General features: G+C 32.6%; 1 protein-coding gene across 6 annotated transcripts in view; it reads right to left on the reverse strand.

Annotated features, from left to right (window-relative positions):
* The window catches only part of Dcdc1 (doublecortin domain containing 1), a 479867-nt gene that overhangs the window by 262959 nt on the left and 203881 nt on the right, over positions 1-13027 (reverse strand). For all 6 annotated transcript variants that reach the window (XM_048788537.1, XM_048788536.1, XM_048788535.1 and 3 more), the window contains one exon: positions 4027-4197. In XM_048788537.1, the coding sequence (XP_048644494.1) occupies positions 4027-4197 (171 nt within the window). The remainder of the gene's footprint in view (positions 1-4026; positions 4198-13027) is intronic.

Genomic DNA, 13027 nt, shown 5'->3' on the forward strand with positions numbered 1-13027 from the left:
CTTACTTTATCTTCAGATACTATTGTCTCAAATATTTGAAAGTAGCAAATATTTTTAATCAGCCATATTTTAGCCTACATACTTATCTAATCATCAGAAGGACTTTTAACTAGCTGTGGATCTAGGCACATTAGACTAGCTGACTTCATTTATTATACCTATTCAAGACTAGCCATTCCAACAACTAAAAGTCTTTTCTTTTTCTTTCTTCTCTAATTTTCCCTATGAAAATACATATTGAAGAGGAAAAAATTTAAATATAAAATTGCTCCCTTTGTAGCTATTGTTGAAAAGAGGGAATTTTCCCTTTCCATAATTTGAGGTTAAAGGATTTCATTGCTAGCCTTTCCTACTTTACCAATGAAAAAAATATAGAGAAAAGTTTTAGTTGATTAGTAATCTTAAATGAGAATTTCTTTGCAGGGTTCTGTTAGCTTTTTTTAGCATTGCTGTAAAAATCTCACTATGATACTCAACTCTGCCTGACTATAGTATCATATGGAAGCTTTTAAAAAATACTGATGCCTGGTCCACACCTAAAGATGTTCCAGTGGATGCTTAACATGGAGGTTATATGTTTATATAAAAACATATAACACATAAATTGTAAATAATAGCACAACACATAATACTCTTATTGTAAATTCCACATAACTAACAGATTCTCACAGGATGCTTTCATTGATTTATGCCAAGTCTGTGAACACAGCCAAACTATGGTTGAAATTGAGAAACAAGTGCAGTTCTGATCTGAATGTTGATTCATATTTTCATCCATGTTAATAAGATAGAACTAAAACAAGAAAGATGTATGTAGGACTTTCTTTGTTAATTAATGATTTAAGCAGTATTTTTTCTATTTTCTATTCAGATAATAGTTTTTATATGCTGGAAGAATACTGCAATTTTTTGTGCTATTAACAATGTAACAGATACAAAAATTTTTCACTTTTAAATTAAGAAATTGCATTATGAACTTTTTCTATCATATAATTACATCTAAACCAGAGGTAAAATTTTTCTGTAAAGGATCAAGTAGTAAAGATTTTAGTGTTTTCAAGTTAGATGGTCTCTGCCTAACCACTCAACTCTGCTATTGTTCTGTGAAAGCAGTCATAGACAAAGGACAAATCAGTGGGCATGACTGTGTTCCAGTAAAAACTTATTAAAAAAAAAGAAAAACAGGCATCTTTGGTCCATGGCTTGGCCTAAACAATCAACAAAACTTTAAAGCAAGCCCTTGTTTTTAGCATTTGCCAATTTCTGTTATATAGATATTCTTATTGTGGCCACTTTCAAGTTACAAGTCAGCCCTGAAAATAAATTTGGAAAGAAATGCACAGTATCACTTTGTTATATACTATTTTCACTAAACAAACATAATAAACATTAATAACTTCAAAAGAATAGATAGGTAATGGTAAAATGTGGTAAAATGATTGGGAAGTGAAAGGTATTTATTACCTTTATTTTTAAGTTTATACAAGATTTTAATAATGGCTATATTTAACAACTGGCTCATAAAATCTCAGAATTTAACAATCAGTGTTTGAAAGCCAGTGGAAGTCAATCTTAGCATACGAAACCAATTAACTCCAAATCTCTAGGATTCGGGACATTGGTACTTTTGCTTTTTTGTTTATTGGTACTAGGGATTGAACCCAGTGACACTCTACCACTGAGTTACATCCCCAGCCTTTATAAATTTTTATTTTGAAACAAAGTCTCACTAAGTTGCTAAGGCTGGCCTCAAACTTGTGATCTTCCTGGAGTCACTGGGATTACAGATGTGTGCCACCATGACCAGCAGAGACATTGGTATTTTTTAAAAGGTCTCCAGGTGATTCAAATATGCATCCAGGAATGAAAACCACTGCTCTAAGGCCTGAGAGTGGGGCTGATGTCCAGTTTGGGAATTGAAATAGAAATTTATTCTCTGACAGAAACTGGATGTTTCAAAGGGTAGCAAGGATAGAGAAGGCAGAAGTTAACATTGCTGATTACCTTATTGGGCCAACAATCATAAAGCAGGAGAATTCCTGAGAATGAAGAGAGGGAATTCTGGAGATAAGACTAGCATAATCAACCATTTCAGGGTGCCAGATGCAAAATTTTCAGTGCTAAAACCAGAGAAGTGTCAGGCAAAGCACTAGCAGCATTGGATTTTAACCAATTTTTATTTAAATAGCTACATATACCTAGTGATTTTTGTATTAGATAAATACAATTGTATTTATCTAATACAAATTGTATTACAATTACAACGTGACTCCTTTGCAAGTATAAACTTTCTATTTATTTGCTGGTATAAAAAACGATTTTGAAGCCTTCTAATAGAGGAACACATGAAAGTAACAATTCAGATTCTAAACTGAAATATTTGCTATTAGGCTAATGTGCTAATGTGAATAAGTGATAGAAATTCTTTAGAAATAATCAGTGAATTTGTGAGTTGGGGAAAAAAGAATTTTCCAGGTCATACTATAGTTAATATGATAGTTGCTGATACAAATGGGTGGGAATGAATGGCATTAAAACAACTGCACTCTATCACCTGGTTTTTCTCAGAACATTTGCAAAATGGCAGGATGGGGCTGTCAGGTCAGAAATTTGAAAAGAACAATGTTACTGAACTATAAGAATCCTTGACCTAAACGTCTTCTTTTCTTTTTTAGTATGGGAATTGAACTCAGGAGTGCTTAACCACTGAGCCACATCCTCAGACCTTTTTATTTATTTTAATTTTGAGACAGGGTCTTGCTAAGTTGCTTAGGGCCTTGCTAAATTGTTGAGGCTGGCTTTGAACTTGTGATTCTCCTGCCTCAGTTTCCCATGATCTTAAGTAATCCACTTGCTGGGATAACAAGTGTGCGCCACCATGCCCAACCTGACCTCTATGTCTTGAGCAACACTTCCTAATCCCTTACCTGCCTAGAACAGACTGAACTGTGAGAAATAAGTTATCATGTTTAATGTTGAATTTTATTTCCCAAAAAGTCAATTTTTAATGGTAACAGTCTCATTCAAACTGCACACATGGAAATATCATCCTAAGAAAAAAATTAAGGACAGAAAACATGAAGTTTATAATGTTATTTATAGAATAAAACTGAATAATAAGAAGAATTATAGAAATGAAGGATAATAAAATTATAATTAACTTTGAAAATTATTTCGTCCCTCTAAAAATAATCAAAAGGAAATGAAGAGTTGCAATAATGCTATGCTTTCGATGGAAAAGGGTCATACTTTCAGTAATTCAAATTTTAATAATTATATGCTTTTAAAATATAAGGTGTAAAGTTATAGAACTACATTAACTTGACAGAGTTAACATAGCAAGGATATTCTATAATGCAAACAAAAATGTTAACATTCCCTAAGCTTTAAGCACCTAAATCACTTCAACCAAGTATGTTGTTCTTTTTCCATTCTAAAACTGCAATAGAAGAGTATAGTCTAGGACATTTAGCCATCTTGTCCTGACAAATAACCAATTCACCTTTTTTCCCAGTATATTCTTAAGTATTGATTTTACCAAGTGAACTCAGACATGTGTCACACTTATCCAATACAGATCCTTTTCCTTGGAAATGTAGTTTGAACATCAATCAGTCACCTGGCCTTTCACCTCCAATTCCTGTTGCCACTGTCTGTCAACTATTAAAGTCTGGCCATTTCTACAAATGTTATTTTTAGAAACTGAAATACATAGTGACTCCTATGAAAAATATGTTTCTTGGAAAAGCATATAAATGTTCAGCTGATTAAATTTCTTAATTAAAATTATTGGTTTGAAAACTTGTTTATAAATCCATATTTCAAAGTTTAGTAGGTATTTGCTTTTAAAACCTATTTCCTGAATAGCAATATTACCATTGTAATATTGTAATATTACCTCCAGTGTAGAGGACAACAAGATAAAAGGAAATTCTAGCTGAGTGGCAATGTTACAAGGGTCTTCAAATGCAGAAGGGAGTTTTTGTCTCCACCTGAATCCAATGAGAGTCATAGAATAACACCCACCTTGAGCTGCAGGCCTCCTGGGACTAGAGTGTTTGCTGGAAGGCTTTTAATGTGTTGGTAGACATAAGAGGAGAATTGCTCCTGCTCAGCCTGTAATTGGGGGCCAAGTTTAGAGAGATGACCTCTGTTGCTTTTGATAGCTGTCTGCAATTCATCAATCAGCCTGCTTACCTGAAGGGGTTAAATTACAAGAGTTGTTAGCAAGAAGTAATTGTTGATGTCACACCTATTAGATTTTTGAGTATCCAGCATGATGGGGGAAAATGACTTCAATACAAGAATTTGAGTACAGATATAGCCTCGAGTGAAGATTAGAGACATACATACATTCCTTCATCAACAAATTTCATTTATGAAAAATGTCTAACCTTTTTACTTCAGTAATATGGAATAGGTGGCCATTACAATTGCTAAATGAAAAACATCTCTGGGTATAAAAAGGAACATACACATCTGACAAGTTTGCAAAGGACTTTTAAACTGCTTATTACAATAAAAACTTCCTAGGACTTGAATCCAATATACATAAACTACTATCACATTTTATTTTCCTACATGTACCTTTTTAGAATATTTTATTTCAACATGGCTACATTAAAATTTTTAATACATATATTAAATTCACTAAGACTTTTTTGAACTTGAAAATAAATAAGGGCGCTCTGGCCCTCACTAGTAATCCCAACAGCCTGGGAAGCTGAGGCAGGAGCATGGAGAGTTCAAAGCCAGCCTCAGCAAAAGTGAGGCACAAGCAATTCAGTGAGACCCTGTGTCAAAATAAAATACAAAATAGGGCTGGGGATATGTCTCAGTGGTCAAGTGCCCCTCAGTTCAATCCCCAGTACCCCCCGAAAATAATAAATAAATGTTATCTTCTTCCAAATATTCTAGAATACATTTTTTCCAAATTTCATAAATGTAATTTTTCAAAATATCCATACTTTAAAGACAATGCTCTGTTCTAAACACCATTTTAAATATATATATATCAATGACAAAATAAAGCATAGAATTTTTCCAGAAACAAAATAGACTTATGAACACATACTTGGGATTTAAAAAAAAATTGGACTTCTAATCAGTGTATTTAGGATGGGCATATGAAATTTACTTATGGATTATTAATAAAACATGGTGAGGAGTCAGCAAACTACTGTTTTACAGTTTACAAATTAAAAATCACTGCCATTTCTTTGACTTTCATTGTTTTATATAAACTTATATTCTATGTAATTCTAAAGACTGAATTTTTTTTATTGCTTTTCACAGGCTTTATTATTAAAGGAAATTCATATTAGTTATTCAGCTGTATGGCATAAAATCATTTAATGTCCCAAAATCATTAATAAAAGAATACTAAATGACATAGGATAATGGGTAATCGACTCGATTTTTATTGGTCAATACATGGTCATAATCAAAAGAGATGAAGAACAGAAATCCACTTTATCAGCAATTCTTTAAAGTGATCAACTTTGAAAGCTTGCATTAAAATTCTGGCTCTCCCACACACTGACTAGGAGACTTTGAACAAGCAATAAAACCCTCTTGCATAAATGAAGAATAATATTGGTCCAACACACTGAGAATTAATGAGATAAAAGAAGAGACAGCATGATGTCTAGCCTAAAGCAGGTAGGTGCCCAGTGCATCGGTATATTACTATAGTGGTTTGTTTTTTAAATCTGTGTTTTCTGCATATCGAGTTTTAATTATATTTTTCTTGCTCCATCATTCCTATTCTTACCTTTATTTCATATGAGGCAGATAGAAATTCTCAACTATCTGCTGTATAGATTTTATACCTCATTTCAACATCCACAAATAAAATGAAAACTCCTCTAAGATTCTTTCATGTCCTGACACCTCATGCTCCTTCTTTCTCTCTCAGCTAAAAATATGGTATTTGAATTTGCTGAAATTTGCTGAAGAACAAGCTTATATTATTAATTATGTGGCTTAAATATTTATTTTTCACTTTACCCTAATGATGTTTGTGAGTGTGTGTGTGCACACATATATTTGGTAAAAGCTAAACATAGTTGAAGTTTTTATACATGTAAAACTTTGATTACATTTGACTTCTTTTTTTTTTTTTTTTTTTGTATCAGGGATTGAGCTCAGGGGCACTCGACCACTGAGTCACATCCTCAGCCCAATTTAGTATTTTATTTAGGGACAGGTCTCACTAAGTTGGTTAGTGCCTAACTAGTTACTGAGGCTGGCTTTGAACTCGTGATTCTCCTGCCTCAGCCTCCTGAGCGCTGAGATTAGAGGCATGTGCCACCACACCTAGCTTCATTAGACTCTTACCAAGAACTTTATAAGTGCATGTAAACAACTTACTTCAATATAATTCCTATTTATCTTTGGTCTCCCGTAACTCTTGTTTGTTCCTATGTGATCATCTTCTACCTTCCTTTAAACAATCCTTTCTTCTAAACAAAGGGTTGGCAGATATTTTCAATAATAGGCTAGTTTGTAAATATTTTTACCCTTATGGTTCATAATGTTTCTGTCAAAGAATTTAAACCTACAGTTGTAGTTGTAAGGCAGTCACAGATCATATGCAAATGAATGGGCATGAATGTGATCAAATAAAACTTTATTTATAAAAATAAACAACGGACTGAATTTGGCCCTCATCTAAATATAAATTTTCTATCCTCCTTTCCTTTTTTATAAGTAATACTTTGGTCCAAGTCATCATTTTTTTCCTCATCCCTATCCCAATGTGGATTACCAAAATACCTAGTGAATGGATTCCCAGTCCCTAGACTCTCCCCTGTCATCCATCCTGCCACCTTCACAGAATTAATCCAAATTGAACAGTAAATGAAACCCTCTAGTGACTCTCTGAGATTTTACAGCTTGATATTCAAGATTCAAGACCTTTTATAATCTGATCCCTACCTGGCTTTATGGCTCATATTCCCACTAGACCCTTCCTCTCTAACAAGATGTCCCTTCTCACTGTTCCCATCCCCCACCACACACACATATACAGATTCCTTCTATTACTCAAGTGTCATAATAAATTAGAAAATATTTATTTATCTATTATGATCAACACTCTTATCTAATAAACAAGGAAAATCAGGTCCAGAAAAGTTAACAGACATATAACTGACAGCAATGTCCCAAGGTGACTTGCTTTGGCCAATGAAATGTGAGCAAAATGAACGTATACCAATTCTCAACAGAAGCTTTACAAGTCATCAGTTCTAGCACTGCTCTTTTGCTCTGCCATGAAAACAGCAATGTCCCAATAGAAACTGTTCCTTCAACCTCTATCCCATACTGAAAAAGACATACGGGAGAGAGACAAACAACCTGTAGCCAACATAATATTTTGTTTTAAGTAACTAAGATTTGGGGCTTGTTAACCAATGCAGCATAATCTAGCAAAACCTGATTGATACACTGATTTCTGCTAAGTCTTTGCAACCCTATATAACTCATCCAATAGGATACTAATAGGCAGCCCTTAAGGGTACATAGAATGTGTACAGCAATTTCTATTAGTCATTCATACAGAAGCCCTTCCTTCATGGTCAATCAGTTAATTTGGAACAAAACTTTGGAAATCATGGGCATGTAAGGTAGTAGAAAGTATATGATATGTGTGTAAGGGGGGTCATAAGAGACATAGAAAGAAAAATAATATGAAAAAGAAAGAAGACAAGGAGAGAAATTAAAAGGAGATGGAGATGGAGGAAATGAGCAGGGAAGAAAGAGAAGAAAAAATGTTAAAAGAGACAATATTATTCATATATTATATACATGTATAATATTGTCACAATGAAACCCATTATTCTGGTATAATTAGTATGCACTTATAATTAAAATGGAATAGAAGCAGCAGATCCAAACAGCAAATCTATTAAATTAGACAAAGCTGTGGGAAAACGAAAAGACAATATTATTCATAGACTATAAAATTCTATAGCAGATTTCTTTCATGATGTTCTTTGATTTTCTAAAGGAAGGAATGAATTTATACACTTTCCATAGTACTGTTAACTCTATAAAATGTTGTAAATTTAAAAATGTAAATGATAGATGATTAAATATTTGTCAATGCTTTCAGCCTCATCTTCCCCTTCAGATCATACTATCCTATAGCAGCAATTGTCCTCGAATGATGGATAACAGTATGTTATATATCAAAGCAAAACACCAGCAGGCCAGGTGGCTTGCTGTTATGGTTATTTGATGATATTAAAACTCAATAAGCAAAAGACTTAAATGGGAGGATTCCGTTTGTGGAAAGCCTTGGTTCTCTTTGAATTCATTTCCAGCATCATGCAATTCAGGAAGATGTAATTTTATGCAGCCTTTAAAGTCTACCAAGTATCATGCAATGTATTCTGGTAGTCAATAATGCTCTCTGATTTTATGTACTTTACCTTGTACTATATTAAGCCACACACACAAAAAGGAAGAATTTCAGACTTTGATTTGAGAGCATTTTTATACATGACTGGTTTTACTGTCACAATCCATACACTTTAACTGATAGGGGATTTCATGTGACATCAGAAATCAACCAACCATACAATTGATGATGTCATGATGTCATTTGCACTCTAAAGGGCTACTGGTTAAAGATTTGAATTTTCATCTGGATAAATTCTGTCTTGCTTCAAGAATATTTCAATCTTTTTTGCTCTTTTCCTTGGCCCCCAAATTACATGAACCATAATTAAATGAGTTATCACTTATTTCTTTAAATTGAAAATTATCAAATTGAATGTCCTAGCAAAGATAACTTAAACATAGGGGAAAATGTATCAAGAATACTACCAATGACATTTTGATAATGTTTCCCTTCAATTTTACTCAAATTTTGTTGCTTTACATATTCATAAAGCCTTTTATCCTCAAAGTGTTATGTTTTATTCTCAGTTATTATGGTAACATATCACCCTTAAAAACAATCCTACTCATGAAATAACTCAATACTAAAATCAGGTAGGTAATGACAATATTCCTGATTTATTTCACATAATATGATTTTTTTTTCAAATCACAGATGTTGCTAAAAGAGAAAAATGTTCTTTAAAATTCTTTATCATAAATCTTTTTTTTTCCTGCAAATCCTTTTTTTTTCCTCACAAAGGCAACGTGAATAGAGGTAAAAGAAGACAAAACTTGACCTTTTGTGATCCCAGCATTAATGGGTCTGTTCATAATTCAATCTATGTGTGTGTGGGAGCATCCATGTGGAAACATAGAAGCCTGAGAGACATAAAGCCTTTCCCTTTAAACATTATCTGACCCTATCAGTCCCATTCACAAAAGAAGGCTTACGTATGCATATGCTGAAAAAATGCACCATCTCATTGTGCAACAGAAAGCCTACTCATTCTCCATGGAAATGCAGCGCGGAAGTGACACTTGTACAGAATTTGGGAGAGTGACAAATGAGCAGAAGGTAGCAAAAAAAAAAAAAAATGAATATTCTGGTGAGGAAAGAAGCCAAACTTCTGACAGAATGCAAATGTGCACATGTTTATAGACATACACATAGGTTTTTACCTAACACATAGGGAAGTTTGACCATATTTATATGACACATGCATGCAACTCTTGAATTCAATTAAATTTTCAAGATGATTTATAGTCAACACAAAATATTGTTCAGTTTATAATCATTCTAAAGAGTATACTTAATGAGGTTGTGCATGTCTGAGCCATATATTGTGAATACTGTATACTGGCTATTATTAATGATGCTTTGAGGATCTTCTGGCTTTTTCAGTGATGGCTTCAGCTGTCAGCCTGAATTCTCTGTGGTTTTGAATCCACCCATATTATTAAAGAGAATTCCAGAGCACTTTGCACAGAACTGTCACTTGAAATCATCACAAAGGGTGGCAGCCTCTATGCTAGGAACATCATCGTGGCATATAACATACAGGATGATCTCAAAGTCAGATTAGCACTTGAACTTAAGACCAAGAAACTTTTTAATTAACAATATATTTAAGATGAGTCAAAGGAGTGGGCAGAGAGATTAAAATGTTATTTTAAAGCTTCCTAAATCTCTTCTTTATCTCAGGCCCAATAACACAGTTTTTTAATTTTTAATTTTTATTTTTTTTGGTGGGGTGTTTGTTTGTTTTGTTTTGTTTTGATTTTAAATTAAAAAGTAAACATAATCTAGAATTGATAAACAAAGACTGAGAGCCTGTGAGCAAAGTTAAGTATCTCTTCATTTGGAAGCTGCAGTGCAGCATAACTATCAGGGACCCCAAAATGTGTGGCACCTCTTATTCCTAGCACTTTAACTACTGCCAACTTTTAATAGTTTCCTTGAAGCTTTCCAACACAGATTTAACCTGTTTGCAGGCAGAGGTCCTTTACGTGCTGTCTTTAGGCCTACTCAACAACCCCATTCTCATTCCCCTCACAGGTGAAGGGAGGGACTATTAATCAGTGGATGTGTAACCGATGTGATCCTGCAATCTGTATACGGGGTAAAAATGGGAGTTCATAACCCACTTGAATCAAAGTGTGAAATATGATATGTCAAGAACTATGTAATGTTTTGAAAAACCAACAATAAAAATTAAAAAAAAATAAAAATAAAAATAAAAATAGAGACATTTTAAGTGTCTTCATAACTTACCTGGAAATAGGGATTTGGTGAAGGCAACAAGGACAATGTCAACTGTACCTTTTGACATGTGACCGTGCGTTACTGACCTCTAACTACAGGTGTACAATAGACCAAGAGTCCCAATTATTCTGCTTGGATATCCACCACCAGATTGGCACCAATGGGAATACTAAGTCAGATGCGTCCTTGAGAGTTACAGAATTCCTCTAATGGCCAACTTTGGCTCAAGGCTATACCAACAGCTTTGCCAAACCTTTCTTGACTGCACAATGGTCTAGGATGCTTCCACCCAATCTTTCTTTCTTCTCTCCCTTACTTGGGGTTAGGTCTGCATTTTTGTCTCATAGATCTCTAACTTTATCATGCACTCCCATAGGCATTTCTTCTAATAAGATCCTCAGACATTTAATTCCACCTTGGTTTCTTCTTTTCAGAGAATTTAAAATAGCACACTTTTAAAAGGGCAATAATATATTACATACAAATTTCCAAAAACATGTATCATCATCTCAAAGTGGCTGTATGATGTGTACATTATTACTCCCAGTTTTATGTGGAAAATTTTATGAAATAAAACAAAATTTTAAGATAAAATTATAGGCAGCAGAAAAGGAACTAAATCTGTATGTGTATGATGTTTAATTTGGTTTGAGATACGTACAGAATGTTATATTTATGTAAAAACATAATTTTCCCTCAAATTTCTCATTTTTCTTTCCATCAGGATTTGACACTTTTGTATGTGAATTAGAGCTAAAACTTGATGTCACAGACTTTTTCTAAATCAAAACACTAGAACTTATGCATCCAAATTAATATAGATGTTTTCCAAGTAATCTCTTAGAAATTATTCTCATAGTCTCTTTGGGGGCACTGCCATTTTAAAAAAGAAACTATTTTCATAGATTGCCAAATATATTTAGAGATTATTATACACACACGCACATGCACACACATTCCTTTTGTAGATATTTGATTTTTGAAGAAAACAAAGAAACTTTGAGCCACATAAAGTACTGTACAGAAAGAACTCAGAAGAGTTAAATAAACAAGCAGATAATAATGATAAAGAAGAAATACCAAAGAAGTATAGATATTATTATATTTGGAGGATGAGACAATTTTTATTTCTAATGTTGCTAACAAGGTGGCATTAAAAATTATATATTTAACATAATTATCATTTTCCTGATCCACTAAACTTTTTAATTTCGATGAAATTGTGATTTTGCATAAATATCAAAGAGCAAAATAATTATAATGTTTTAAAGGAGAAAAATATTTAATCTGTTATTCTTTTTGATAATTTTCTATTTAATCTCTAATACTAACTGGTTTTGTTAAAGATAATTTTAATTATACTGATGAATCTAGAAAGACATTTGCACTTCTCAAAATTTATGATTCATGCTATATTTATTTGAAACTTACTATAAAATGGAGTAAAACTCTAGCTCTGGTAACACCTTTTTCAAACACATAGAGAATGATATTTTTAAAATTTATAACTAGTAACTTAGTCTTATAACTTGTTAATATTCAGTAGAATGAGACAGAACCATAACTTAAATCTATGTAACTATTATTTATTACATTTTAGAAATGATTCAAGTTTAATTTTTCATATGAAATATTCTCTATTGACAATGCCAATCAATGTTTACACTATCATATTTAATAACAGACATATATGTCCCAAATATTAATATAGTTTTGTGTAAAGATGAATTCACACAGAACAATTTGGTGCATTGTATGTGTTCATTTGTTATGAAATATACAGTTAATGAAGAAGATGCAATCACAATGATAACAAACTATTAAAATCCTAAAGCTTGGGTAGACTTATTTGCCCAAATGTCAAAATAAAATTGCATGAGAAGCTTATTTTGTTATTTTCACATTATCATGTTCCTTAAGTTGCTTATAGAGTTTATTTACTGACATTAGTATGTGGAAATTAGGAAATTTATGTTTATTCCTCAGAAAGATTAAATGCTTTTTCATTCTAGAAAACTACTTGAAGATAATTTTCCCCTTTTGTCTAATACTTATTTTGTATTATTCTTTCATTTATGGAATATGCTGCCAATGTCACAGCATGAGCTTTGGAGAGAAGAAGGTTTGATTTAATAGTTCTTCATTACAATATTGCCTACAGAATCTTATGATTAGCTTCCTTACTATTGACATTGCAAACAACAGTTTTCCCTTGGTAAAAGATAACTTTGTTAGCGTACCTAAAATTCAGAACAATAATTCTATTTTTAGATAACAAAAAAACAGATTTAGATTTATTAAAATTCAAAAACAATTTATGTTTTCCCTGTGTTGGCATGTTTTACAATTTTCAGTTTCAAGTTACATGTAATAATT

This window comes from Marmota marmota, unplaced genomic scaffold, assembly GCF_001458135.2.
Source record: "Marmota marmota marmota unplaced genomic scaffold, marMar, whole genome shotgun sequence".
In the NCBI taxonomy this organism is placed as follows: domain Eukaryota; kingdom Metazoa; phylum Chordata; class Mammalia; order Rodentia; family Sciuridae; genus Marmota; species Marmota marmota.